At 47.2% G+C, this 26,380-nt stretch overlaps 1 protein-coding gene across 1 annotated transcript in view; it reads left to right on the top strand.

Moving 5' to 3' along the window:
- TGS1 (trimethylguanosine synthase 1) overlaps positions 1–26,380 on the top strand; it is a 255,651-nt gene that overhangs the window by 81,183 nt on the left and 148,088 nt on the right. Inside the window, exons 6-7 of the mRNA XM_085605608.1 lie at positions 22,494–22,580; positions 24,815–24,989. Coding sequence (XP_085461734.1) covers positions 22,494–22,580; positions 24,815–24,989 — 262 coding nt within the window. The remainder of the gene's footprint in view (positions 1–22,493; positions 22,581–24,814; positions 24,990–26,380) is intronic.

The following is a 26,380-nucleotide window of genomic DNA, read 5'->3' as shown; positions in this document are numbered from 1 at the left end:
AGATACTGAAAGAATTGTGTGTGGGAGAGACCGTTTTGATCTCGCATTTCCTGAAAGGGCATCAGCGCGTCCCCTCTGTGAACGTCTTCTAAGTATGCGATTCCTATTCGGTCCCATCTGGCAAACCCCAAAAGACCAGACACCTGCCTGAGCCAGGTTCCCTGCCACAGATGTGTCATATCTGAAAGGCGGTGATTCCAGCAGATATAGCGCAAAGTGGCTCTCCAGCAAAGCTTTGTCACCCAGGCACAGGAGGAAGTAGAGGGAGGTATGCGCTGCCATAAAGCAGTCAAAGAAGACCATCGAGACCCCTGAGGTGCAACTCAAGCTGGTATGTCGAATCATCACACCCCCCTGTAAACCACTTGTTGATCGTGACCAGATATGCAGCGAGGTAATAGCCATAAAGATCGGTCATGCCAAGGCCACCATCGAACTGGGACTTTTGCGCAAAGGCTACACGCTGTCCAGCCCCCCTTAATCTTCCCTCCTCCTCCTCCTCCCCACACAAAAAAAGGCAGTCCTATTCAAAGTCAGGGATCAAGACCATGTCTGAGAAATTGGATGGGGGAAGTTCGTCAGAATATAGAGATATCGGAGGAGATGCATAATTTTGAAAACAGCAATGTGTCCCTTTGGATTTAACAGCAGGCGGCCAGCATGCGCAAGTCCCTATTTAAGGCCTGTGCAAGGGGACGAAAATTTGTGGATCAGGCCAGATCCGGGAGGCAGGAGACATGAATAACAAATATATTTATAGGAGTTACGTCGTACCGGTACCTCAGGTCACCAGTACTGCCCAGCGGCATCTCCAGCCACTACCACCAAAAGTGATTTGCATATGTTAATTCGCAAGCTGGAGGCTTCCCCATAAAGACCGAGGATTTCAAGCATGTAGGGCCTGAGGACTTTGGGTCGCTTAGGAAGAGCAGGCCATGATCTGCATAAAGAGCAATACGGTCTTCAACGCCACCTTCCCACTGCCATCCCTGAACCCGAGCATCGCACTGTATCAGGCTCATTGCAAGAGCAAACAAAAGTGGGGACAGAGGACAACCCTGACGAGTGCCGCTGCAGATCGGAAAGGGTTGAGAAAGTACACCGTTGACTCTGACATGGGGCGGTAAGGGTGTTGTAGAGGAGACCCACAAGTCTGCAGAAGGAGGGTCCGAAGCCAGCCCATTGGGGTAGGGCTGTCAAAAATAGCCATGAAACCGTGTCAAATACTTTTTGGAAATCAACAAGTAGGTGGCCAGAGGGTAACTCCGGCAATCGGATTGTGAGAGGGCCAGTTGCACACTCCAGAGGCAGTGCCGGGTGCTTCTGCCCGGCATAAACCCACACTAGTCTGGACGGATCAGGTAAGACAGTCTCCAGCTCAACCTAGTCCCTAATATTTTCTCAAAGATGTTAATGTGCATGTTAATGAGGGAGATCGACTGGTAGGAGGAACAGCGTTCCATGGGCTGGTCCGCATTGGGAATGGCTTCAACAGTGGCATTTTCAAGATCTAGGTGAAAGGAGCAGCATTCAATGCTTCAGTGTAAAGGGCTAACAGGTGTGGTATCAAATGGGTGCATTACCGTTTAAAGAATTCAATGGGAAACCCTTCGGGCCGGAGGTCTTCCCAGATCAAATGGCAGCTATAGCCAGCCCTACTTCCTCTGCCGTCAGAGTCTTATCCAGTTAGGAATAGGGGGCAGTAGGATATCCCGGAGGAGGGGGACCTCGACCTCATGTGTTGGGGCTGGAAGTGCCGTGTAAAGGCCTTGATAGAATGTCGCGTTGGCCTGCGCTATTGCAGGTAGCTCCTCGCAGAGAGCCCCAAACAAGTCTCTAATGGCCGGCACTGTCCTATTGGAAACATCACGAGATGCCACACAGTACAGCAGTTTGCCGGATCTATCCCTGGATTCATACACCTGCTAGGTTGATGGCCTCCAGCACTGCTTCACCTCCTCCAGAGATATCTGGCGCAGTTCAGACCGTGCCAGCAACAATTGGCCCTTGACTTCTTCCAGATCAAGACCTCCAGTCTGACACTCCAAAGCAAGGATCTGGGTCTCCAGATCCGTCACCTTCACCAGCTGGCGCTGCTCCTTTCTCCTCACATACACTTTGAGCAGGTCTTATAAGGTAGACTTGCTTGCCGCCCTTAAAGTCCAAACAGAGGACACAATTATTTGATGTTTTTGTTTTTGATTTATATATCCACAAGGTTCCAAAGGAGTTGGGATATTTGGACTAATCTAAAACTCAACTTCTCAATATCTTGTGCGAGGTTCTACTTAATTGATCAATATACCTGTAGAGTGGAAACATATGCAAACATACTGCTGTATACGTGGATGCAAATCTGGGCTAGTAGTTGCTCCATGCCTAGCAGGTTCCCAGCTTAGTGTGCTGCAGACATCGCCACTGGGCAGAGTCTTTCAAAATCTAGATATCTTTGCCCTTGTGCAATCTTGTTTCTATATCCATACTTTAGTCAGCAGATATTTTGTTGCTTCAGTGAGATCACTTCTGATGTGAACTCGCTGGTTTATGTCTTCAGATGTAACATGAGGAAGGGCAAGAGCAGACATTAGGGAAAGGTAATGGTTGCTCACCTTTGGCTGAGTACAAGCATCTCTTTCTCCAGAGCCCAGCTGGTTATGGCTAATAAAATGTGGCATAGAGCATGGCATTGGAATGGAACTCACTTTCCTCAGAACCTGTTGATCACAGTAGACGGGCATGCAGGGTAAACTTGGGACATAAGCATGGCCTTTGGCCTTTCAAAATCTGTATGTTCTTTGCAAATGATTTATATTGTAAGGCTTTGTTTATTCAGCCAGCCAGTAGATGTACAACAAAGCAATCATTTGTTGCTTCATTGATGTTTATAGTGATGTGATATGTAATGTTAGCTTTGAAGTCCTCTGTCATTTGTCTCTTCTTGGGAGTATTCACAGACTCTGGGTGCAGTCTCCTGCACTTACAGGCACCTATGTATGGCCTACATCCCTGTACAGGAGGCTCCTGGTGCAGGAAAAAGCCTTTGGCTTGGCCTTTTGCCACTTGACTCTCCCACCTCAGTGCAGTGTAAGAATATTTTTCCTGTGCAGAAGAAGCCCTGGATCAGGGCTAGCCTGTTTGCCAAACTCAACACCCAGTGCCACATCACAAAGAGTCTCTTTTTGCCATTTGTTTATGCTTTGAACGTAGGATTAAGTAATAGGCAAAGCTATGCACCGAGTGCCCCTGCTTCTGCAGTCTACTGCATATGCCTGTGCCAAACGATGGTGGAGCATTGTCTGATATAAATTGTTGGTAATCCCTGTCAAAGATTGTGGATATTCAGGACCTTAGCACCTAGGTACTTGGGACTTCAGCATCCTTCACAGCCGACCGATGATGGAACATGGTCAGGTAAAAGTTGGTGGGCTATACTGGTCAAACCTTTTACCTAGAGACATAGACTATTTCAGCAGATTGAACACCTTCAGCAGACCGTGGTTGAAGCTGTGGCCGAACAGAGCTCCATGAGGCCAAATAGTAATGTTTTTTCTAGTCCGGCTTGAACTCGCCACTCAAAAACTGCTGGCTGGTTGAACCTCTTAAATGTAGCCAAGAAGATTGTTTCTTTTCAAGTAGCACTGGTTTCTGAGGCAGACACTATTGAAACAGCTTAATTAATAGTACAGCCTTCAAGCTGGTCTGACTACTCCATAGTATTCTTTTGGCTTAGAAACATGACATACCAATCTCACCTCCGAAGTAAGTTGAAAGGAAGCCAAACCCAAATGAGAAACACAAAAAACTTCATCAAATTGGCCTCTTCTCAGACCAGCAAAAACAAAATTTGGGAGTAATTTAATCAACAAAAAGTAGAACAAAGAATTAGTTGAACTTCAAAGTTCTAACTACTTGAACAAAAATGGTGTAAGACCTTAACTACTATGGACAAGATAAGTCTCAAGATGCATAAAGAGCAAAAATGAGAGCACCAAAGCATATTTTATGAGACCCATAGATGAGACTCCTAACACATGTGAAGAATTCCTTCTTATTTTCAGAGAACTGACAAATCCGGAAGTGCAACCCATGAAATATATTTCAGTGCTAAAAGAACAAAGATTCAAGAGAATGTTCACCTCAATCTTCCCATTTACTGGATGGTTCCTATTGGACAGTGTTAAAACTGATTTGCTTTGGCTCGGTCCAAACTGAGATGGCATGGTGGGTGGAAAATGATGAACTGGAGTGCGACTCGAGCGGTCGCCAGTGGCTGAGAATAATTCAAGCCAGGGATGTGGAATTGCTATACCCGGATGCCCAGGACATATTGTTTGGATTCCAGGGTAACACGGTTTTTATGTTTATTTTTTCCTAAGGACAAGTAGGTCCAGCCCCCTGCAGCACAAACTCTTTGGCTGCTAGTTTACAGTAACACATTAATGATCAGGGTAGAGCATTGTTTGCAGTTGTCTGCAGTTAAGGTAATATTTGTGTCCATATGTTAATGCTGTTTGAACTTGTATTTATGGTTCATTAATGCAAAGCCTTTATTATTAGGGTGAGCATTCTAAGAAAATGTTTTACTGACAGTGGTTCCAGTATAACAATTTGTGCACACATTTGACAGTTTAACAATATGAGGCTATGTAGAATGCTCCCAGAATGTCCTCTGATTAGTTGCAAATATTTGCAGAAGCTTGAAAGCAAGATTGATGATTCTTTGCATTCAAACTAAAATGTTTTAAAATATTTTTTTTTTAAATGCGACTAAGAGAAAAACATTTGCTAAACTACTGTGAAATTTTAGGTACCATTTCTTTGAAGCATCATTTATTAAAATGTGTTGCTGTATGATAATATTTCCCCCCCCCCCCCCAAAAAAATTCATAATGGCAAACTAGTGTTACCAGTTTCGGTAAGATTATGGAAAACGTGAAGATAAGCTAGCATTTGCAAAGCCAATGGGTCTGACATTGATGGTCAGTCTTCTGGTTTTGTCAATGTGTGCGTTGTATTAACACAGTTTTCGCTAAACTTTTGTTGTGAGAGATGCTTGGCCCTCACTATTCTAACTAGTATTGGTAAAAACAAAGTAAGTTTTGGTTTCAAAAAGCACACATTTGCACAGTAGTTTCTAGCACTACTTTGTGTGCCGATATGCTCCTTGTGAAAGAGCAGAATGCCATCACTCACAGTGAAACCAGCCAATAGATGGAGACAGAGATAGAATTTTAATAAAAACAAAAGGTCTTAGTTAATGCCAGACCTAATTAGGGCCCAGTTCTTAAAGAAAGTCACAAAAGTATGCCCATGGTATACGTCCTTGCATTATTGCAGAATTACGGCTTTCATGAATTCCCAAGAAATTACAGAAGTAGGTCTGGAAATCATATTTGTGAACTATATTTTAGAATGTGTAGATTTGTAAACTCTCAACAGATTATCGCATAAGCAAGTTCATCTCCCCTTTTTTCCCAACTCTAGAAAAAAGTTTCGTTCTGCCCTTGTCAACCTTTCTCAGTGGGAAAAGATTAGAGAAGAGCTGGTGAAAACCACCCCTAAAACATGTCAGTTGGTAGTTTAGCACAGGCTCAAAAGGGCATTCCAACACTGGAACTATTGCTTACTGCTACCTCCAGTCCCAGTATGTAGATTAGCTGAAAGGTGGCTAAATAAGGTAATTGCTAGTATTCAGACCCTACTAGTATTATCCCTGTCCTAATCAGAGAGGCCATTATCAGAACTCTTTTATAATGAGATCGCTGCTATAATGTGTCGCTGCGCTACGTGGCACCAAAGGAACAAGTGTATTTTACAGGACAAGCAGATTTATGAAGCAGCCGTTCCCGTAGATATTTTTATTAAATTCCACACAATTGCCATTCCATCCATCACCTTGTTGTTGCAGTTGCCGCCTTAAGTATGATGGATATGCCAAAACATGGGTCCCATGCTCACTGTGCCACTGAAACCAAACCACACCTGACTGAAGAGCCCGCCAGGGCGAAACCGGTCTTGGGTTACTTCTGATCCAGTTCAGGGAGGACAAGGCCTGGCAGTTTGAGCTGGACAATTCCTATCAAGTAGGGTCAAGACTGATTTGCATATTACTGGGTCTAAACTGACGTGGCACAGTGGGCAAACAACAATGAACTGGAGTGCGGCCCAAGCAAGTGCCAGTGGTTGAGATTAATTCAAGCATTCCATCCATCACCTTGTTATTGTTGTTCTTCATTACACAAGTCTTGCTGTAAAAAAGAAACAAAGGCAGTTGGGCCTGCGAAAGCAGCTTGCCTACCACTTCATCTCAAACAAGAATCTCCGTTCAGCTACAGTACATAGGATTACTCAACAAACCTTAAAGAGGTTAAAACAGGGAGACAGAACCCTAGGAGTTTAAGGCCCAGAAGTGTGGAATATTCTAGACATGACCTTGAGGGTAAACTCAACTATCTGCATTTCAGAAAACTCCTAATAATGGAGGCATTCAGATTTGAATTTGACTTTACTTCAGAATTCAAGGGAGCCTGTGGGGAATGTCAGAGAGGGGTCATAAACCCTAGACTTCATTATCCAAGATTTTAACTTTGAAGTGTAAAACACTCTGGAATATCCTTGAGGCCATGCTCCTCATTATATATACAAATACATTTTAATCACTTACTAAACTGCATAGACACAATTGCTTTTAAATAGCAATGGTTGGTTACACCATTGCTGACCTTGCCAAATGACAGACCATTTTGAACTGTGCCTATCCAGGAAAAGTAAGTAAGGCCTTATTGAAGAGTTAGTTACTTAGTCAGTGGGCTTCAACACCATGGGTCATCCAACTTCTTTGAAACAACGTTATGGCTTTGGCCTTAAGGTTTTCAAATAGTTACGTCTTTTTCTTGAGATTTTCTCTTTTTTCCCATTACTCTCTTCCAAGCTGTCTTGCTGAAGCCATTTGTGAAGCCTTTCTAGGCTTTACACTGTTATCGCGGGTCCTAATGTAAATCAGGTACTCCTCATGGAGTTGTCACTCTTTTGTAATTTGTCTAACCGTTGTCACAATTCACAGTAGGACACTACCTTTTCTTCCAGCCTACTAATTAATGACCTTTTGTTGAGTGGCAATCTTACAAAAATAAAATTTACTACATATTGAAATTGTGATGGGTTTTGCTTCCAGAGGTATGATCATAACAACAACATAAATGAGGTAACTTTTTAATATTTCCCACGTGTGATAGATGACTTCCTCATGTGAGGCAAAAACTTCTCTCCTTTTCTCCACCCCTTAGAAGTGTTACCTGACTAACAGCACAGCATCTTCGTCAAGCACCTCCTACATTGGAGTTCATGTCCCACTCCGGTTGCCCATTGCTGCTCCATCCGTCTACCCTACACAATGATTCTCAAAGTGGTTGTGCCATCATCAAACCCTAACCTTTGGGTGCTCTCCATCCCTGATGCCCCCCTTACCGGTTGTGATCCATGCTCCCCTACCTTCTTCTATATTCCAAAAGTCTGCCAGTGTCTCCCTTCCCTCCCTTACAGTGCTATTCATATGCAAGTTTGAGCCAATCTGGAAGTTTACTGCATAAGGTAAGAACGAGTGATAGTTAATCTGCCTGGATCGTAGTTTTCTCATCACAGTTCGCAAGCGCTTAATCCTGCTCACGATATTTTGGGATAGATCTTATTAAACTGGAACTTGCAGCATCTGCAGCAGGTGGGTACTTGGTTTCTAGCTTCTCTCAGGATCCTGTTCTTAAGATGAGACGAATAAGGTTTGATCATTATGCCCCACCACATCCCTCCATGCCTTCATGTATTTTTCCTGAACTGAGTGGTCTTACAGTCCTGATCTGGAATGATGATTCCTCTTGCAAAGTGACCCTGAAAAGACGTTTCACATGTTCCACCGGCTTACCATGTTTCAGGGTTTCTTTCCCATTGCATATACAGATTCCTCTTGTGGAACGCTCTTCACACTTGTTATCCAGTTCACAGAGGTGGTTGTCCACATGCACAAGGATCTTTTCTCATCATCAGCCATCTCCCTACCGGAGATTATATATTTTTCTTGTTTCTGTGTACCCCGTCACCAAGCTATGTAGACATGTCAGTAAACAACTTCATCATGTCCTCTTTGAGCTACATAGTTTGGTTTACAGGTTGTTCAGGCATCCCAGTACATTTTCCTGAGTAAGCAGTGTGATATCTCCTTTCATTGATGTAATATCTGTCTACTCAACCTGCACAGCATATTTTTCTTTAGTAGTACAGGTCCACCTTTCCCTACTGGCCTCTCAGCAGATTTTAATATCTATGTTTTCACTCTCCCCATGTCGTTCTGATTCATGGGTGATCCTTCTGCAATAGAATCCACATGCAGCATTGAGTTCAGAAAACAGAAGGGTATTATCAAGCATACACAGTCTTACTCAGTTGCTTTTCAATGAAGTAACAGGAGAGTCTGATATGCCTTTTGCACATCATATTAAAATGCCACATTCACAGACCAAGGAATCACCCCCTAATATGCACAGTGGATCACATTATGTTGGGATAAACCTTCAAGGTGTGGTTGGCACTTTGTAATAGTGTGTTCCTTAACACCTGGCCCTCCTCACTTGTTTTCTCGACAACACCCCCGGCACTGTCGCTACCTTGCGGTACCAGGTTGACTGCTGTTTATCGTGCAAGTTGCTAAATGTGACACTGTTTTTGTTCCAGAAAACAGGCCCTGGCTGTTATTTCCCCACTGGTTGGAATGCTGTATACCAGGTGTTCTCCTATCTCAAGGTCTTAAAGCACTACTGTTCTCTTATATGCTGGGAGAGGGAGCCAGCTGCCTACTTCGCTCCTGTCCCTAATTTCAGACACTCATGAGCCAATCACCTGACCCATACAGTGCTGCACGCATTAGTCCCATAAACACTGGTTGGGCATGTCTTTGAATGACCTGCCTGTCAGTGGGACAGTTTCCAAGACCTATCCTCACCCTCTGGTATCTGGGCTCCCTGGAGAACAGCTTCATGTTTTGCTGCGTGCGACTTCTAATTTCCTTCAGGTCCTACACAGATTCAGGATGATCACTGTAGTTGCTTGTCTGAGGACTTGCATATACTAAAATTACTAACTCTTCCTCACACAACATTTTACAGTTCTAAAATAACTCAAGGAATGTTCTGTTCTATTCCCTCCGCTATACTACATTTTTATCCAATAGATGATGTAAATCTGTTACAGTTCCAAGCCATTCAGAATGCTTAGAATAACAGCAAGGGCATACTATGTGACACTAATGTCTTTTTGTTTCCTTCACTTCTCACACCTTAAGTGGAGAAACTGACTTTCTATCATTGTTCCTCTACTGTTATCAAGCTCTCCTTTCAGTTGTCCACTTACTTTTTTCACTAGCTCTGTGTTATTTTTAGATATCCTTCCTACCTATGTTGCCTCTGAATCCACAAGGCTAGCTGCAGGAAATCAGCCTTTCAGTGGCGGCTGGTGCATAGAGGGCGCAAGAGCGGCACCCCACAAGTACTACCGACAGAAAGAGAAGCTGCTCTTTAAAGCTTCGATCGTCCGAAAAGTCAACCCACATTACTGACTGAATTGCCGCTTTGATTCTTTTCATATCTTTGTCCTCTGCTGCTAACATGCTAATCGCGCATGTCAGCAGTAAAGGGGAGGGGTAATTTGCAGGGCTCTATCTAACAATTGGGCATGCGTGAGGGGCGCATTTCATTTCAGCCTTCTCACACATTCACAACTCAATAGACATGCAGCGCATGCTCAAAGCAGTGCAGCATGTTTAAACATAGGAGCGTGCTCGGGCGCTGACGTGTTTTTCGCAACATCGCCCCGGGCCCAATAAGAAGTCAAGATAAAGCTGATTGGACGATTGAGACCCAGCTATATTCTGAGACCTGATAGGGAAGCATCAGTCGGCAGGCTGAGGCTCCTGACTAGAAAAGAAACTTGTTTATTTGTGTGCTGCGCTTTCTACATTCAACGCAAATACAAGGAAAGTGAACATTTTATTTATTTTGTCATGAAGGAATGGCTGGCTACAAAGTGGGTGATTCATAGGATTCGGGGGTGTAGTCATGGGTCAGTGCACAGTACACGTCGCACACCGGCACCCTCTCCAAAGTCAGAAGCTGTGCTCAGCCTCTGGCCATTACGGCCATGAACCCTGTTGCCCAACTTCTACGTCGCACGCAGCACTGTGTCCGCAAATCATGGTTGTTGCACAATAAAATGATGAGCTATGATGGACGCCGAGTCTCGGACCTGGTTCACCTGAAGAGAACCAGATTCGAGTATCTGCGTCGTCGGCTCAACATCCTTTGAGTCTGGGCAAATTACTTAATCGGAAAATCACTTAATTGAACATGTTTTAATCTCCCCATGCCTAACAAAAAAGTAAGTTCGTTCCCTCATTGACTTTGCGAAGTTCACATTTCCTGCACACCACACTGCTTGACTTTGCAAGACTTTTTGTGTGAACTGACTGGCTAGCGCATGTAAAGCCAGCCACACTAATATGTTCAGGTCGCCGTCCCGCTATATATAAATTAGCACTCTTTGAAGTGCAGAGTGACTCTGCACTTGAAAGAGTGTTAGTGTTTATATAGCAGGAACGGAGACTGATGCAGACACTCAGAAATTTTTCTGAAGCTGGGCCCTGCTGGCACGCACCCAAGAGGTGAGTGCCAGCACCGCCTAGCTTCAGAAATCGAATTCTATCTACAAGAAAAGTTATGTTTCTGAAGCTCAGCCCTACTCTGCTGACACGCACCTCTGAAGCACGCACCTCTGAAAAGCATACATCCTCCATGCCAGCTGTTACAAGTTTTCAGGCATGGGGGAGATTACATTATGTGCCCACAATAACACGCTGCTGAACTGGGGTTGGATTCATACTTGGTTCCCCAGTTGCATATTCAGCAGCTCTACCTAGGTCACATCTTCTCCCGTGTACAAACAAGTGCAAAGTTTTCAAGATGAGTCAGATTGCAGAGTGCTTTACAATGTAAAAGGAGAATAGAAAAGGAATTTGACGTACATTCTTTCCAGTTGGTGTAGGCCTGCTCTATTGTGGAATTGGAGCATAAAGAAAAGGTGTACGGTGGACTAGCCATGAAGATCAGAGTGACGGGGCAGAGAGGGTTCTGTAGTAGGGAATCTCTGTGTATAGTCATAATCTAGTGAATAGTCCCGCCCATGTGCGTGGACCCCGGAGCAATAAAAAATAATCTCTAAAAGGTGACAAATCATGCAGACCTGCATACACCTTTAAGAGAGAATTTAATTTAAAGACAGATAATGCAGCCTCTACCCACAGGCTACACTGTCCAGTACTTCAACTAGAATTCCACCAACATCCACAAACAGCACTGCCTGTCTAGTTTTTCTCCACATAGGAAAAAACCCTGCCTCTACCAGCAAAAGCCTCTGGAATGATAGAGAGGAAGGAGTGGACAGACAAGCCCCATAGGCTGCCATTATGTGGCTTAGAACAGGATACTGTGCCTTTAAGAAAACTTTCCAGATTTCCAGAACTTTCCCCAGTATCCCAGAATGCCCAGCAGGTCCCATTTACTTTCAGTTCTTTTTTCCGGCTCCTGCTAGCAGGACCCTGGACCATTGAGCTCTCCCCTTTTCAAGGGTTTATTGGAGATTTTGACAATTTTTTTCACTTTTTCTAGTGCTTAGTAGCTGGTACTGTCAACATGCCTGGCTTGTTCGACAAGTGCCCGGAATGTGGTCGAAAGAAGGCTAAAACTGATCCACACGAGGTGTGTATAGGTTACCTTCCCCAGTCCCACGTGCCTGAAAGCTGTACCATCTGCCACTCGTTCTCAGCCAGGACCCTGAGGGACAGAATGAAGATCAGGCTTCAAGTTCTGGAGGAGAGAAGACTGAAGGCACCAGGTGGGTCTGGAGGGGCTGATTTGGCCCATACTGAGGCCTCTGGGGGGCTCCCCAGGGGCAGGAAGACCAGTAAGCGCTCCCACTCCCCGTCGACGTCGAGGGCGTCGACGGCGACGTCGAGGAGGATGACCACCGTCTGTTCGCCGTCTCCCCAGGGCTCTGGGGAGAAGCGGCGTCGACGATCGCCGTCGAGGGACCTGAATAGGCCGCCGTCGACTACATCGGCGTCGTCGGCGGCGACGCCGTCTTCGGCCCCGTCCAGCGGTCGACGCCGAGATCGGACCCGGCGTCGGCGCTCGCCGTCGAGGGTTCGCCGTTCGCCGTCGATGAGGAGACGGTCGACGTCGCCGAAGAGGAGATCGACGTCGAGACGCTCGAGGTCGAGGAGATCGCCGTCGAGGCGAAGGTCGCCGTCAAGACGAAGGTCGCCGTCGAGGCGAAGGTCGCCGTCGAGGCGAAGGTCGACGTCGAGGCACAGGTCGCCGTCGAGGCACAGGTCGCCGTCGAGGAGAAGATCGACGTCGAGGCACAGGTCGCCGTCGAGGAGACTATCGACGTCGAGGAGAAGATCGACGTCGAGGAAGAGAGAGTCACCGGAATCGGTGTACTCGGTGGTGTATACACCTCCTCGGATGCCTCCGTCGCCGCCTCCTCTCCCGCCTCCGCCGACTCCTCCTCCACCACCTCCACCGACGCCACCTCCACCACCGCCTCCACAGCCGCGGACACTGCCTCCGCCGCCCCAACCTCAGTCGCTGCCACGCACTCCAGTGGGACCGCCGCTGGTTCCCCCGCGGTCGGTTTCCCTTCCAAGGTACCCGACTCCGCCGCAGGGGACCCCGAAGCCGCGACGCCCGCGGTCGCCTAGACCGGCGGACAGGCCAAAGCCGAAGAGGTCGCGCTCCCGCTCTCACAGGAGGAGAAGGTCACGGAGCCGTGGACGGTCCTCGTCGGACTCAGGACGACGCCGTAGGAGGTACAGGTCCAGGTCGCACACGCGCTCCTCGAACAGAGACTTTTCCCCGACGCTGTCGGACTCCCCGGGGACTAGGGTGTCTCCGGTGGACGACTTGGTCTCTTTCCAAGAGGTGCTGTTGCGAGGGGCTGCAAAGTTGGGTATCACGGTGTCGGTTCCAACACCCACGACGTCCGTGATATTCAAGACGCTTCATAAGAAACATCTGTCTCGCCCTCTACTGCCTCTTGTACCAGGACTGGTGGAACCCGCGTTGGAGCTGTTCCTCACTCCCGCGACGACGAAGGCCGCTCCCTCCAGGCTCATGAAAAAGTATAGGGCCCCGGAGTCGGATCCTTCCTTTTTGAGAGTGGACCCGAAGCCGGATTCGGTTATCGTGACGGCGGCAAGAAAACAGCATGCGACCGCCCCGTCATCCACGGTTCCGCCTGACAAAGAAAGCCGCTGGCTGGATTCTGCGGGCAGGAAGGTGTGTGGGACCGGGCCCTGTGGGAGTCCCTGCAGCAATATGCGGACCTACTGCCCCGGGACAAGAAGGAGGACTTCTTGGAAACAGTGCGCGAAGGCATGCTGGTTTCTAATCAAGTGATCGGCGCAGCGGCGGATGTATCCTTGTTGGCCGCCCACGCCTACTGTCATGGCGTCCACCAGAGGCGGCATTCGTGGCTGCGCCTGACGTCCCTCAAGCCAGAGGCGCAGCAAAGAGTGGCCAACCTGCCCTTCTCGGGGGAAACCCTGTTCGGGAAACATGCGGATGATGAGATGGCCCGCATGAAGGCGGAGGCAGAAACCCTGACGGCCGTCGGGTTGGAGAAGGCAGAGAAGAAGAAGCGCCCGTTCCAGAGGAGGTTCGGGTCTTCGGGCAGAGGGCGTGGGCAGGGTTCGGGACAGCAGCAGCAACAACAGCAGCAGTTCCGCAAGCCCTTCCAGAAGCGCCAGAGGGGTAGAGGAGGCCAGCAGGCTACTACCACTACCAAGGGCCCGGCCGGGTCTCGGCCCTGAGCGGCTACTTCCCCCTCAACCGTTACCCACTCCAGTGGGGGGAAGCATTCAATTTTTTCCGGCAGAGTGGAGAAAAATTACTCAGGACAAGTGGGTGCTGAATATTGTTTGCAATGGATACAGTCTTCGGTTTATCAGCCCGCCTCCAGCGATTCCGCCGGTCAGCTCTCGATTCCAACTGAGAGAGCTCCAGGCGGAGGCAGACATCTTGTTGAGAAAAAAGGCGGTAGAAGAGGTACCTCTGTCTCAAAGGGGAAGAGGTCTGTACTCTCGGTTCTTCCTCGTTCGCAAGAAGGACAAGAATGAGTTCAGGCCCATTCTGAATTTGCGACAGGCAAACAAATGGATTCGCAGAGAGAAGTTTCGCATGCTATCGTTGCACCAGATTTACCCTCAGCTGCAACGGGGAGACTGGCTCTGTGCCATAGATCTATAGGATGCGTACTTCCATGTACCCATAGCACGGAAGCACAGGAAGTTCCTGCGATTCCAAGTCGGCGCCAATCACTATCAATACACAGTACTGCCATTCGGGCTAAAGTCTGCGCCCAGGACCTTCTCGAAGTGCATGGCGGTGGTGGCGGCACACCTGCGGAGGAACAAGGTGTTTGTCTACCCGTATCTGGACGATTGGCTGATCAAGGCTTCATCCTTCTCGGAAGCGCAAGAACACTTCCGATGGACGTGCGAGCTCTTGAACAAGCTGGGGTTACACGTCTACATGTCCAAATCGGTCACGACTCCGGTCCAGTGCATACAGTACCTGGGGGCCTCCATCGATACGCGGTCAGCAAGCGTGTCTCCTTCGGAGGAGAGACGGTTATCACTCCTTCGGAAGGCTCAGGACCTCAGGACTGCTCCATCGACGACAGTGAGGAAGGTGTCTTCTCTACTGGGATCGATGGCCTCCTGTATCTTCCTCACGCCTCACGCACGGCTACACATGAGACCACTGCAGGAGTGCTTGGAGGATCAGTGGGATCAGAGGACAGGCTCTTGGGACGACAAGATACGACTGTCGCTGCATGCTCTTCAGTCTCTGAAGTGGTGGTGTTCGGCGGAAAACCTCCTCAAGGGGGTTCCCTTCCACAAGGACATTCCCACGACGAGTGTAGTGACGGATGCTTCTCTCCAGGGCTGGGGAGCGCATTCCGGGGACTTGCAGATTCAAGGGAAGTGGTCTCCTTTGGAATCGACGTACCACATCAATTTCCTGGAACTCAGATCTGTCTTCCTGGCACTGAAGGCCTTCCTTCCGTCCTTCCAGACCAACTCGCTGCTGATACAGATGGACAATACAACCACGATGTATTACCTCAACAAGCAGGGGGGGGGGTCGAGATCGCGCACTCTGTCGCAGGAGGCGCAGGCGATCTGGCGCTGGCTGCTGGCCCGAGGACTGACGATTACGGCCACGCATCTGCCAGGGGTGCAGAATGCTCAGACGGACGCCCTGTACTAGGAGAAGTCTTCGCAAGGTGGGGGACTCCAGACGTAGATCTGTTCGCCACCGCCGAAAACAGCAAATGCCGAGACTTCGCATCCAGGTACTACCAGCGGGGGACGCTGGGGAATGCGCTATGGATCGATTGGTCGAACAGCTTTCTGTACGCTTTTCCACCCATTCCCCTGATTCCGGCGGTGCTCATCAAGCTGTCCCAGTCCAGGGCGCGGGTGATTCTGATCGTCCCGGAGTGGCCCAGGCAGTGGTGGTTCCCGGACCTTCTTCACCGGTCTCTCCTTCCTCACATGCGGTTGCCGTGCAGGCCGGACCTTCTCACGAAGTTCGGGGGGCGGATGGTGCACCCCAACCTCTCGTCTTTGAGTTTGGCGGCATGGCTCCTGAAATAGTGCAATATGGCCATCTGAATCTACCAGACGATTGTATGGACATACTGAAGGAGTCTAAACGACCTTCCACTAGGACATCCTATGCTTACAAGTGGAAGAGGTTCTGTATCTGGTGTAAGTCCAAGAACTTTGATCCGACAACATGTAAGGAAGATGTCATCCTTCCATACCTTTTACATCTGGCGCAGTCTGGCCTTAATTTCCATTCCATTAAGGTTCATCTGGCTGCTTTGACTGCTTACAGGAAATGCCCTTCACAGACTTCCTTCTTTCAGATCCCTGTGGTCAAGGATTTTTTGGAAGGCTTGAAGAAAGTGTTTCCTCCCGTCAGACTTCCCTCGCCTTCCTGGGACTTGAATGTGGTGCTGTCCAGATTGATGAAGGAGCCTTTTGAACCCATTCACAAGGCTTCATTGCAGCACCTATCCTGGAAGGCGGCGTTCCTAGTGGCCATTACATCGGCCCGCAGGGTGAGTGAACTTCAGGCATTATGTTGTCAAGAACCTTATACTGTATTTCATGCTGCTAAGGTTGTGATGCGTACTCACCCTAAATTTCTTCCTAAGGTTATCTCTGATCTTCATGTCAACCAGACCATAACTTTTCCTACGTTCTTTCAGAATCCCTCTTCGCCAGCGGAAAGGTCTCTCCATTCCCTGGATGTTCGGAGGGTGTTGAAATTTTATCTGGATAAGACTAAGGATATTCGTAGGTCTGACCAATTACTTGTTAATTATGGATCAGTCAGGACTGGTCTTGCGACCTCTAAACAGTCCATTTCTAGGTGGATTGTGTCCTGCATACAATTGTGTTATCAAAAGGCTAATAAGACCTTAGGGGGTAAACCTAAGGCTCATTCCACCAGGGGCAAAGCTGCCACGACGGCTTTGCTGCGTAATGTTCCTATTGCGGAAATCTGCAAGGCGGCCACTTGGAAGTCGGTCCATACCTTTGCTGCGCATTACTGTCTGGACTCGGATGCCAGGGCAGAGGCTCAGGTTGGGCAGGCTTCGCTGCGAAATTTGTTCGCACAGTAGTGGGTTTGTCTTGTTTGTTCTCCACCGCTGCTGTTGTGTGGGGATGGGCTTGCCATTCTATTCACTAGATTATGACTATACACAGAGATCCCCTACTACAGAAGGAGTAGTTTCTTTTCTGTAACTCCAGTTCTGTAGTAGGGGTATCTCTATTATAGTCATAAGCGCCCGCCCTCCTCCCCGGTGGAGAGATATTTTTTCATATGAAGAATGCTACAGGTCTGGCGTGCTACGCCTTCAAAAAGAACTGAAAGTAAATGGGACCTGCTGGGCATTCTGGGATACTGGGGAAAGTTCTGGAAATCTGGAAAGTTTTCTTAAAGGCACAGTATCCTGTTCTAAGCCACATAATAGCAGCCTATGGGGCTTGTCTGTCCACTCCTTCCTCTCTATCATTCCAGAGGCTTTTGCTGGTAGAGGCAGGGTTTTTTCCTAAGTGGAGAAAAACTAGACAGGCAGTGCTGTTTGTGGATGTTGGTGGAATTCTAGTTGAAGTACTGGACAGTGTAGCCTGTGGGTAGAGGCTGCATTATCTGTCTTTAAATTAAATTCTCTCTTAAAGGTGTATGCAGGTTTGCATGATTTGTCACCTTTTAGAGATTATTTTTTATTGCTCCGGGGTCCACGCACATGGGCGGGACTATTCACTAGATTATGACTATAACAGAGATACCCCTACTACAGAACTGGAGTTACAGAAAAGAAACTACTCCTTCTACCAGCACTCCGGTTAACCGGATGTGTAGTAGGTACATAAACTCTCTTCAATCTGTTTTGGAGCGGAACGCCCTGATACAGGATTGGCACTTTCACAATTGCTTTATTAATCTTCTTGCTTTCTCAAATTTGCTTGAAAATGCACCATTTGTCTACTCTTTTAAAAAAAAAAAAAAAAACATCACAGGGGAGGACCCCCAAACCCCCTTAAATCATTCAGGCTTGCGCGCTAAGCACGCTCACCACAGTGCACTCCACCACAAGTTTTACGCCCCACAAATTTAAAATCTCACCAGCCACCACTGCAGCCTTTACCAGGAGGTCACCCCAGATTGTTTGCCTTTTGCTGGGCCCTGTATTTTTGTTGGCTTAAGAACGCTGTGCATTTTGCCCCTGCTAACCAGTAGTAAGTGCCTTTGCTCGCCCTGTAAGCCTGGTTTATTTGGCTAATTCCTAATTGGTGCATTTAACTTGCCTATAACTCTCTAGTGTATGGTGTAGAAAGGGTACCCAGGGTTTGGAAGTTATATGCCACTAATGGACGACAGCACCTACTGTGTCTTTCACTGTAGTAGCAGTGCAACCACAGAGTTAGCCCTACCAATGTAACCTGACTGTAACAGAGCAAAACATGCTGTGAATTCTCAAAGGAAACCCCTTTTGACAGGTAAAAACCTTTCTTTGAAATATTACTAAGTCACACCTATGTAGGCCTGTAGCCCACAAGGCAGGAAGCATGGTATTTAAACGCAGGACATGTAGAAATGTATAGTTCGCATGTCCTGACCACGACTGGTCCCGAAAAGCTTTTTTTCACTGTAGGATTGCTGGCTGGACGCTAGAGAAATACTTGAAAGCATTATTAAATACTAACACTGTAGCTCAGGAAATGGAGCAGCTAAAACAATAGTTTAGTGTAGGAAGGTAGGAGCCTTCTGTATGGTTACCCCCACTTCTTGCCTGGTGCTTAGCTGTTATTGACTAGTCTGGCTGGAAACCTGCTAATCGGGACCCCAGTTTTTTCTGCTTTCTCCCTTAAATTGTTATGTTCAGTACCTGGGTACATCCCAGTTTGGGTACTGGGGTACCCTTGTCAGTCCCTAGTATATGGTACTAAGGTATTCAGGGCATAGGTATCCCAGAGGGCCCTTAAGGGCTGACGCATGTGTTATGCCACCCATGGGAGACCATTCAAACTGTAACTACAGGCCTGCCATTGCAGCCTGTGTAAGCTGGTGCTAACACCACTTACGAAAGATATAGGTTTCCTATATCTACGGTCACTGCATTAAAACCTATTAGTCACCCATAAAGCAGGCCTTTGCAATCCTGAAGGCATGGTGCTTGGTTCCAAGTGTGAGGGTGACCCTACATACATAGTCCATTCTCCCGGGTTGTAAGTGAAGCAGCCATATACCATATAGTGGGGCACTGTGTAATTATGCGATGACCATTTCGAAATTGGCTGCAACGAATCCTATCATGTTTGGTATCAAACATGTTGGAATCATACCCCAGGGTATGATTCTAAGCACTGGAACGGGCCTCCTTTAGGCTCTCAGGGCTCCTGGTGCCAATCTTCTAGACCCGGACAGCATGGCTGCTGCCAACAAGAGGCACTATTCTGCCTTCCTGCTGAGCCAAGCTCGAACAAGGGAAGGCAGAACAATAGGTATCCTGTCACAGGCAGGATTTAGTGTATAGGGGCCTGGTGGCTGCGCTTTCCAGCGCCACTAAGTCTACATGAGGGGCACATTTGGTGCCTCCGTGCATGGTCCAGTTCAAACCAGCTCTGGAAGCCTTTGGCTCCAGCTCTGGCACAAAACTGTACAAAGGACATGAGAATAACCTCTGGCCTGTGGGTCCTGTTAAGGGTCACCTTTGGTTCTTTTGCGCTCCCCTGATTCCTCTGGGCCTGCCCTGACTCCCCGCTTGTTGCGTGTCCCCTGGACCCTGCTGGTCCCGACATTGCACCTTCTTTGACTTCTATGTTGTTTTGCAGTTGGCACTGCTTGTTGGTGCTCCTGCCGGACACCGACCCCTCAACTCTCGACATCAGATGTGGGGCAGCTCGTACACGGCTTCTGGTCTTCCTCTGTGTCGCCTGGTCCTCACAGCTGCAGTCAAGGTCACCGTCAACTCTCCTGCAACTCCTGGTGGCCATTCCTCTTCCAGATATCCTGGTCGCTTCTAAGTGATATAGACTCTTTCCCCTCTTCTTGCAGGTACCTCTCAAATAGCATCCACCTTCGGATTCCACCGGACACTTTTTCCTTCTCCAGCAGCGGCACTTTCCTGAAGTCCTCCATTGAGTTAGACAGCGGATTCTGACACCACTTCACACCTATGCACCCGGCTTCCCTGGTGTAGGTAACGTGGGTGCTAGGGTATCCACGGGTGGGGTGGCTCTCCAACCTTCTGTTTACCATGGGGTTTCTTCAGGGTCCACTGGGAAGGGTCCTTAATCTTTAAAATTCCAACCGCGACTCACACATTGATTAGTACGGAGAACGTGGTCGTGTTACCACCCTGCACACGATCTCCATGGGGCTCCTAGTCTCTCACCTTGGGTGGTTCCTTGGGTCCCCAGCACTTCTATGTCCTCTGGACATCGTCTTGACTCGATTCGTGGTTCTTCTACCACTTTCTTAGTATATGGGTTGGTCCCCCCCCTGCGATCCACTGTGTAGTTCGTGCTATTTACTTGATTTCTATGCAAAGTATTGTGTGCGTTGTGCATATCTCCGGTTGGGAGAGATCTATATGTGTTAGAGAGTATTATATAATTAATACATATCTTTATAAATACCTTGTGCGGTTCTTTTTCACTTAATCTATACATATAAGATTGCATTCTGGTAAAACAAGCTGCTTTACACTCCTTCTGGACTAAGCCTGAAGGCTGCTCTCCACAGCTACCACTTAGAGAGCTTTCTAAGCTTATCTAAGACCTCCAAAATCACAATAAGGGTTGCCTGGACTGGTGCAGGGTGTCCACTTGCATAAGTGTACATCATATACCAGGCCAACCTCACATGTAGCCACTATTTTTTTATTTTTTATTAATTCTTTTTATTGAACAATGAATCGTTAACATAGGTACATCAAGTGTTCATTGACATCCAGTTCAGGCAGTCTTGGGGGGGGGGGGGGGGGCATATGTTCCCTCTATAGACATTCCAAGCAGTCCAAATGGAGACCCATTTTCGGGGGCAGCCTCTTGCCAGGTACACTGTTTTCTTTCTGAACATGCACCAGTCCATGTCTCTCATCCAGGTCCCAACTACTGGGGCATGGTTGGCGCCCCAAAGCTTTGCAATATTATGCTTGGCTATCATGAGGCCCAGTGTCACCCAGGTTTTCTGTGCTACATTAAGGTATGCGGGCTCCCACACGTTTAGGAGGCACCTTTTGGCCTCCAAGCGAACGGTCATGTTCAGTGCGACACTCGCAATTGCGTGCACATCTCGCCAGTATCGTTGTATGAGGTCACAATCCCATAGGATATGTAAGAAGGTTCCCATCTGCCCGCATCCCCTCCTGCACTCTTCGCCCTCCCCATTTTCACCAGACAGGGGCCTGTTATGTACACTCTGTGTAGAATTTTTAACTGGACGAGGCGTGACCTAGTTGAGATTGCCACCGCTCGCGAGGACATCACTGCCTCCATCCAGTCTTCATCGTCAAGGAAGTGTTCTGTACTGGCTAGCTCGTACTCCCTCTGTAGGGAAGGGAAGGATTTGATTTCCCCTTTGGCCCAGAGATCTCCCACTCTCGAGATTCCAATTAGGTCCCACCTGTCGAAGCCCTTGGAAGTCCATAAGTTACCCAGGAGCTCAGAGTCCCATAGAGAGGTGGCTATTGTGATTTTGTTCTCCCAACCCAGACTGCGATTAGCTGCCTTCCACACGTGCGCCAAGTGTCTGGTCGGTCCTGTCAGTAATTGCCCTCCAGTCTTGGAGTACAATGCCCTGTTGTAATTCCTTCCAGGGAGTATCCATCGGTCCATGGCGAAGCCGGGGTCGTCAGCCCTCCTATAAGTACCGTAGTTTATAGCAGCGAGGTGGGCAGCCCAATAGTAGCGTTTGAGGTCTGGCAGGCTAATTCCCCCACGTGAGTGTAAGTTTGGCGAACGCTATTCGGGCCTTTCCCTTCCATAGCAGCGTTCTCTATAGACTTTCTATCTCCCTGAAATAACTCGCAGGGACTGGGTCCAGGGATGTAGCCACTATTTTTAATAGTTGTTGAAATCCAAATCAATGGTGAAGACATATTTCTAATAATAATAAGAAAAAGTATATTTTAGAAACTCACCTGCCTGAACTGTCAGAAGACTAATTAGCATTACCCTCTGACAGCTCACAGCCTGTGCTCAGCTTTCAAAAGGTGTGAAAAAGTTGTGAAATGCATCCCAGTAGTTAACAGTAGGCTGACCCTAATGGGCAGGGTTGACTCCACTAACTGTCCCAATGTGCTTCCGAATACTAGCACCCTTATATTACAAAATTACTGCACTCATTACTTCACTTGCGTCAAGTTCAGAATCGGGAATATATGTATACCGTAAATAATGATGTGTATATTGTAAGGCTTCTATCCCAGAATATATGAAAATATCTTCCCCATAATAATTAAATAAACTGCTCATGTATTACGTTTTACAGGAGATAAAAAAAAATTTAAATGTGAGCTGTTTTATCTGATACTCGTATAGATATACACTAACGTGCAGAAGCGCACTGAGACCCTCACGGGTGAGTATGCCTGCTTTATAAGACACTGATTGATTGATTACAGTTTTGCAGTTGCAAACTCTGCATGCATATTCAATCTCACCACGCAAAACTCTCCACCCAAGTTAGTTATTAAACTCCTACAAATGGAATTTGTAATCTGTGTAAGTTTTAACGCAGTTACCATTATCTGTGCATACTTAAACATTTATTGAAAATAAATAGTGTTTTTTTTCTTTTCAGTCATGAACTCGATGCAGAAGAAAACCCCTCTGAGATTCTTGACAAAACCTGGTCTGTATTAGGATTCAAGCGAGGCACTGGACAAAGGTGATCTCTTAAATAGAGGAAATGAATATCTTTTTTTTTGTTCGATTTTTGTGTGCAGGATAGTATTTTCAAAGTATTTTTATAGTCCTGTACACATTTTCCTAAAATGCTTTCATGCCAGTAACGCTTTCCCCTATTCAGTTTTTGGAATATTATCTGTAACCCCATGGTAAATGTAAATTACATTTAAATTACAAGTGGAATTGACCATGGTTCACTGTCCCCTCATCTCCTTTATGCAAAGTACAAGAATTGTTATAGCACTGACCCATTTTGAAGGACTGTTGCACTTCTGGATTAGTGTGGCACTTGCTTAACTCACAAAGACCAAATGTCTGCCCTACTTATATTCTAATTTACATGACTAACACTCACATTTTAATGAAATAAGATTTTAAAATATAATTATTGTGCAATAAATTTGTATAGCTACAGCCTCAAAATGCATGTCCTTTCCTTAATCCCTTTTTATTGACTCATGGAAACCCAAAGATTGTGTGCTATGTTATCTTTGAACATCAACATGTACCTTCTTTAAATTTATAAAGGTAATGGCTAGAATTCTTTTCAGTTGAGTTAGTTATGAGTCACTTTCTAGCTTGCCCAATTTAAACCATCATGGGACTTGATTGAGATCCCGTTAGGAATTGGCAAGTTGTACTTCATAATATTTGGCATGTAATTGTTTACTCTCATTCCCCACTGGTTCCCATGAATAGTTGCTTTAGCTGTGAAATTCCAGTTAACCTTTTCACCAGATATTGATAAGTCCCTTCATTAGCAAGTGGTGCATTTTAGTGAATCCGCAGAGGATTGCTCGGAGACTGTGTTGGCACCATTTGTTTTGGCAAGGTTTGTGAAGATCAAATAAAAGAATACTACCCTAGACCCACAACAGGATTTTGACAGGCAAAGTCCTAATATTCCTTTGTAACCAGTCCCTTTCTACTGCTACAAGGCAAGCCCGAGAGCTTCTCCCCTTATCTTATGCCTGTGTTTCCCTGTCTCATCCCTGCCCATGGTCTCTGATCTCAATCCTTGCATTGCCTCTGCACAATCCCTTCCCCATTGGCAAGGGCTGCACTGTGTATCATTTTCTGGTCGCTCCCCTTTTCAAACACTTTTGGGGGTTTGGTCCTTCCACTTTTCATCCTTGAGGTTTCTCTGCATTGTACAACCTTCCATTACTCTGGGATATCCCTGTCCTGAATCACACTAGATTCATGCTCTTATCACAGCCTGCCACATCTGCCCCAGCGAGCACTGTTACCCACTGAAGTGAGCATTTCTGCTGTGCATCCCCATTCTGTGCCCCCTCAGGGATCCTCACATCATTAAGCCTCTTCTACGGCACCACAGAGCTGTGTCAACTGCTCAGGGAAATGTGAAATCCCATTCTTGTCGTGCAGCCTTTCACGGACAAGAGAATTGAGCTGGGTAACTGTAAAAAATGAGTTTAGCATAGAAGGGTTCCAAGTGACTGCAGTAAGCAACAAGAGCGAAACTCGAGTTGTGCATGATGCCACTTAGAAACACAAGATGGAATACCCCACTTTATTAACAGCTTCTAATCTCTAATCTTATGCTGTGTGTGGCCCACCCATCATGCTCCCAAAAGGCGTAACCAATGGACAGGCCTGAAGAGGGAGAGGAGTCTTGTGTGCCCATGTATAACATGGCCTTCCTTCCCATCAGGCACCTGTAGTGGCTCTTTCTGGTCCTATACATTAGGAAAAGCATACCTTGTGCCCTACCAAGCCATTACCTGCCCAACTATGTATGATGATTTTTAAATTCTTAGCACAACATATGCACCCACACTGTGTTCCCAGAACATAAACGTAATTGTTACTTTCTTCAACAGATTATCACCCTGCAACACCACCCATTTGGGAAGAAATTATATTTATTTGTCTGCTCCAGTTGAGCACTAGTATCAATAAGCTGATTTGCCTTGGTGGTAGTGTTTTAGGGATTAGAGCCCATGCTGCAGAGACAGAACCAACACCCCACTGAAGACACTAACACTTTTATATCAGAGCAATTCAATAGAGCAATAGATTCTGATGCTATACATAATGGCTTCCATTTGAACCCAAAAAACGTATTGTGCTGCAGTAGGACTAGGGCATAAACTTTTGCGATTTTCTGTATTCAAGACTTCACGTTTTTGTTGACTAAGCCAATATTATCTTTCATTTTTATGATTTTGTTGATTATACTTGTCATTGCAGATATGGAAGGATTTCTAGCTTCAGTCCCCGAACGGTGCGTTACCTGGATAAAAATGTGAAATGCAAACCAAAATCACTTAGCAAGCTCAAGCCAGTATATTCCAAGAACAAGCACATCTTTTTTACAGAAGAACCTGAAGCAATTTTACCTGCAAATAATAATGTGGCAGACAAGGTAAACTTTTATGTGAGCTTGTTGATCTGTCTTTGCTCTTTTAGCACTTATATTTATTTGTATTCGATAGAGACTTCTAGCCTCAGATTCCTAAACTTAAAATTATCTCTAGTTGTCAGACTGGAACCAGATATTTTTCATGAGTAGTACCCCTGTGCTCCAGTAGGTGGCGTTGGTCGGGCCCATGTGGCATCGTCCGCGCTGGAAGTGACGTGCGCAGTGCCTAGCTAGGCAACACCCTAGCACGCTGACTGTTTCTTTCCATGCAGACAGCGCAGATCCGGAGAGTGCTACCCTCATTCACATTTTGAGTGCCCCTTTTCAACTTTTTATCGAAGATTTTTGAGATTTGTCTCCTGGTGTGGCAGGGATGTCGACAAGAAAGGTTGGATTCAAGCCCTGCTGTGTCTGTCACCAAAAATTGCCAGTGACAGACACACACCTCGTCTGTTTCTGGTGCCATGAGCATGACCACAATGCCAAACCCTTTGTCGATTGTCGCGCCATGCATTCCAAGGCCTTGAGGGAGTGATGCCTCAAAATCCTTGCTGCTTGACGCCCAACGCCACAACGGTCTCGATCCCAGTTGAGAGGAAGGTCCCGGGATGGGTCGCAGAGCCATCAATCTTCATTGCAGTCGAAGTCATCCCATTTGCATACTGGTCTTCCGCAGGGATGTTTGCCTTCAGAACCAGTCGGGCCCCTTGGATCCACAGATATTTCTAGGCTGGCGCCGGTGGAGCCAACTCAACCTTCACTTGTGCCGGCCACACTGACAGCACCCTCTGTGCCATCCCCATTCTTATCCCCAACTCCGACATGGAGGCGGATGAGCGTCGTCGATGCCAACGGGAGCCATGCCATCCAAGCTACACGCTATTTCTGTAGGCTAGGGAAGCTATGAGAGGGGCCACTGGACTCTGAAGAATACCAGCTCCTAGATTCCCACAGAGGAAACCTGGTATGAGAAATTGGCGGATGGCAGTGTACTGAACACCTCCCCAGATACTGGCTTGGTTGCACTTCCTGCTGTGGCTATGGAGGAAGGAGCCTCCTTTGCTGTGGTGGTGAGGAGGGCAGCCACTGTCCTGAACCTTATACTGCCCTATGTGGCTGTCAAAACAAACGTCTTGACGGAGGTGCTTCAACCAGGAGTCACCCCATCTAAACCGCTTCTCCAGTTTAACAAAGCCCTCGTGGACGTCCTACTCAGGGCCTAGCCCACGCCCTGCTCAGGAGCCCCTGTGAACAGCACGATTGTCTGCCACCATCGCCCCGACCAAGGGGACCACAATTTTCTCACACAGGTACCCACCCCAGAGAGCTTGGTGGTCCCAGCCTCTACTTACTTGGTAAATCCTGACACATTTCCTACCACCCCACCGGATTTG

This window comes from Triturus cristatus, chromosome 5_1, assembly GCF_964204655.1.
Source record: "Triturus cristatus chromosome 5_1, aTriCri1.1, whole genome shotgun sequence".
In the NCBI taxonomy this organism is placed as follows: domain Eukaryota; kingdom Metazoa; phylum Chordata; class Amphibia; order Caudata; family Salamandridae; genus Triturus; species Triturus cristatus.
The sequence above is the reverse complement of the archived record's forward strand: the minus strand, read 5'-3'. Positions and strand labels throughout refer to the sequence as shown.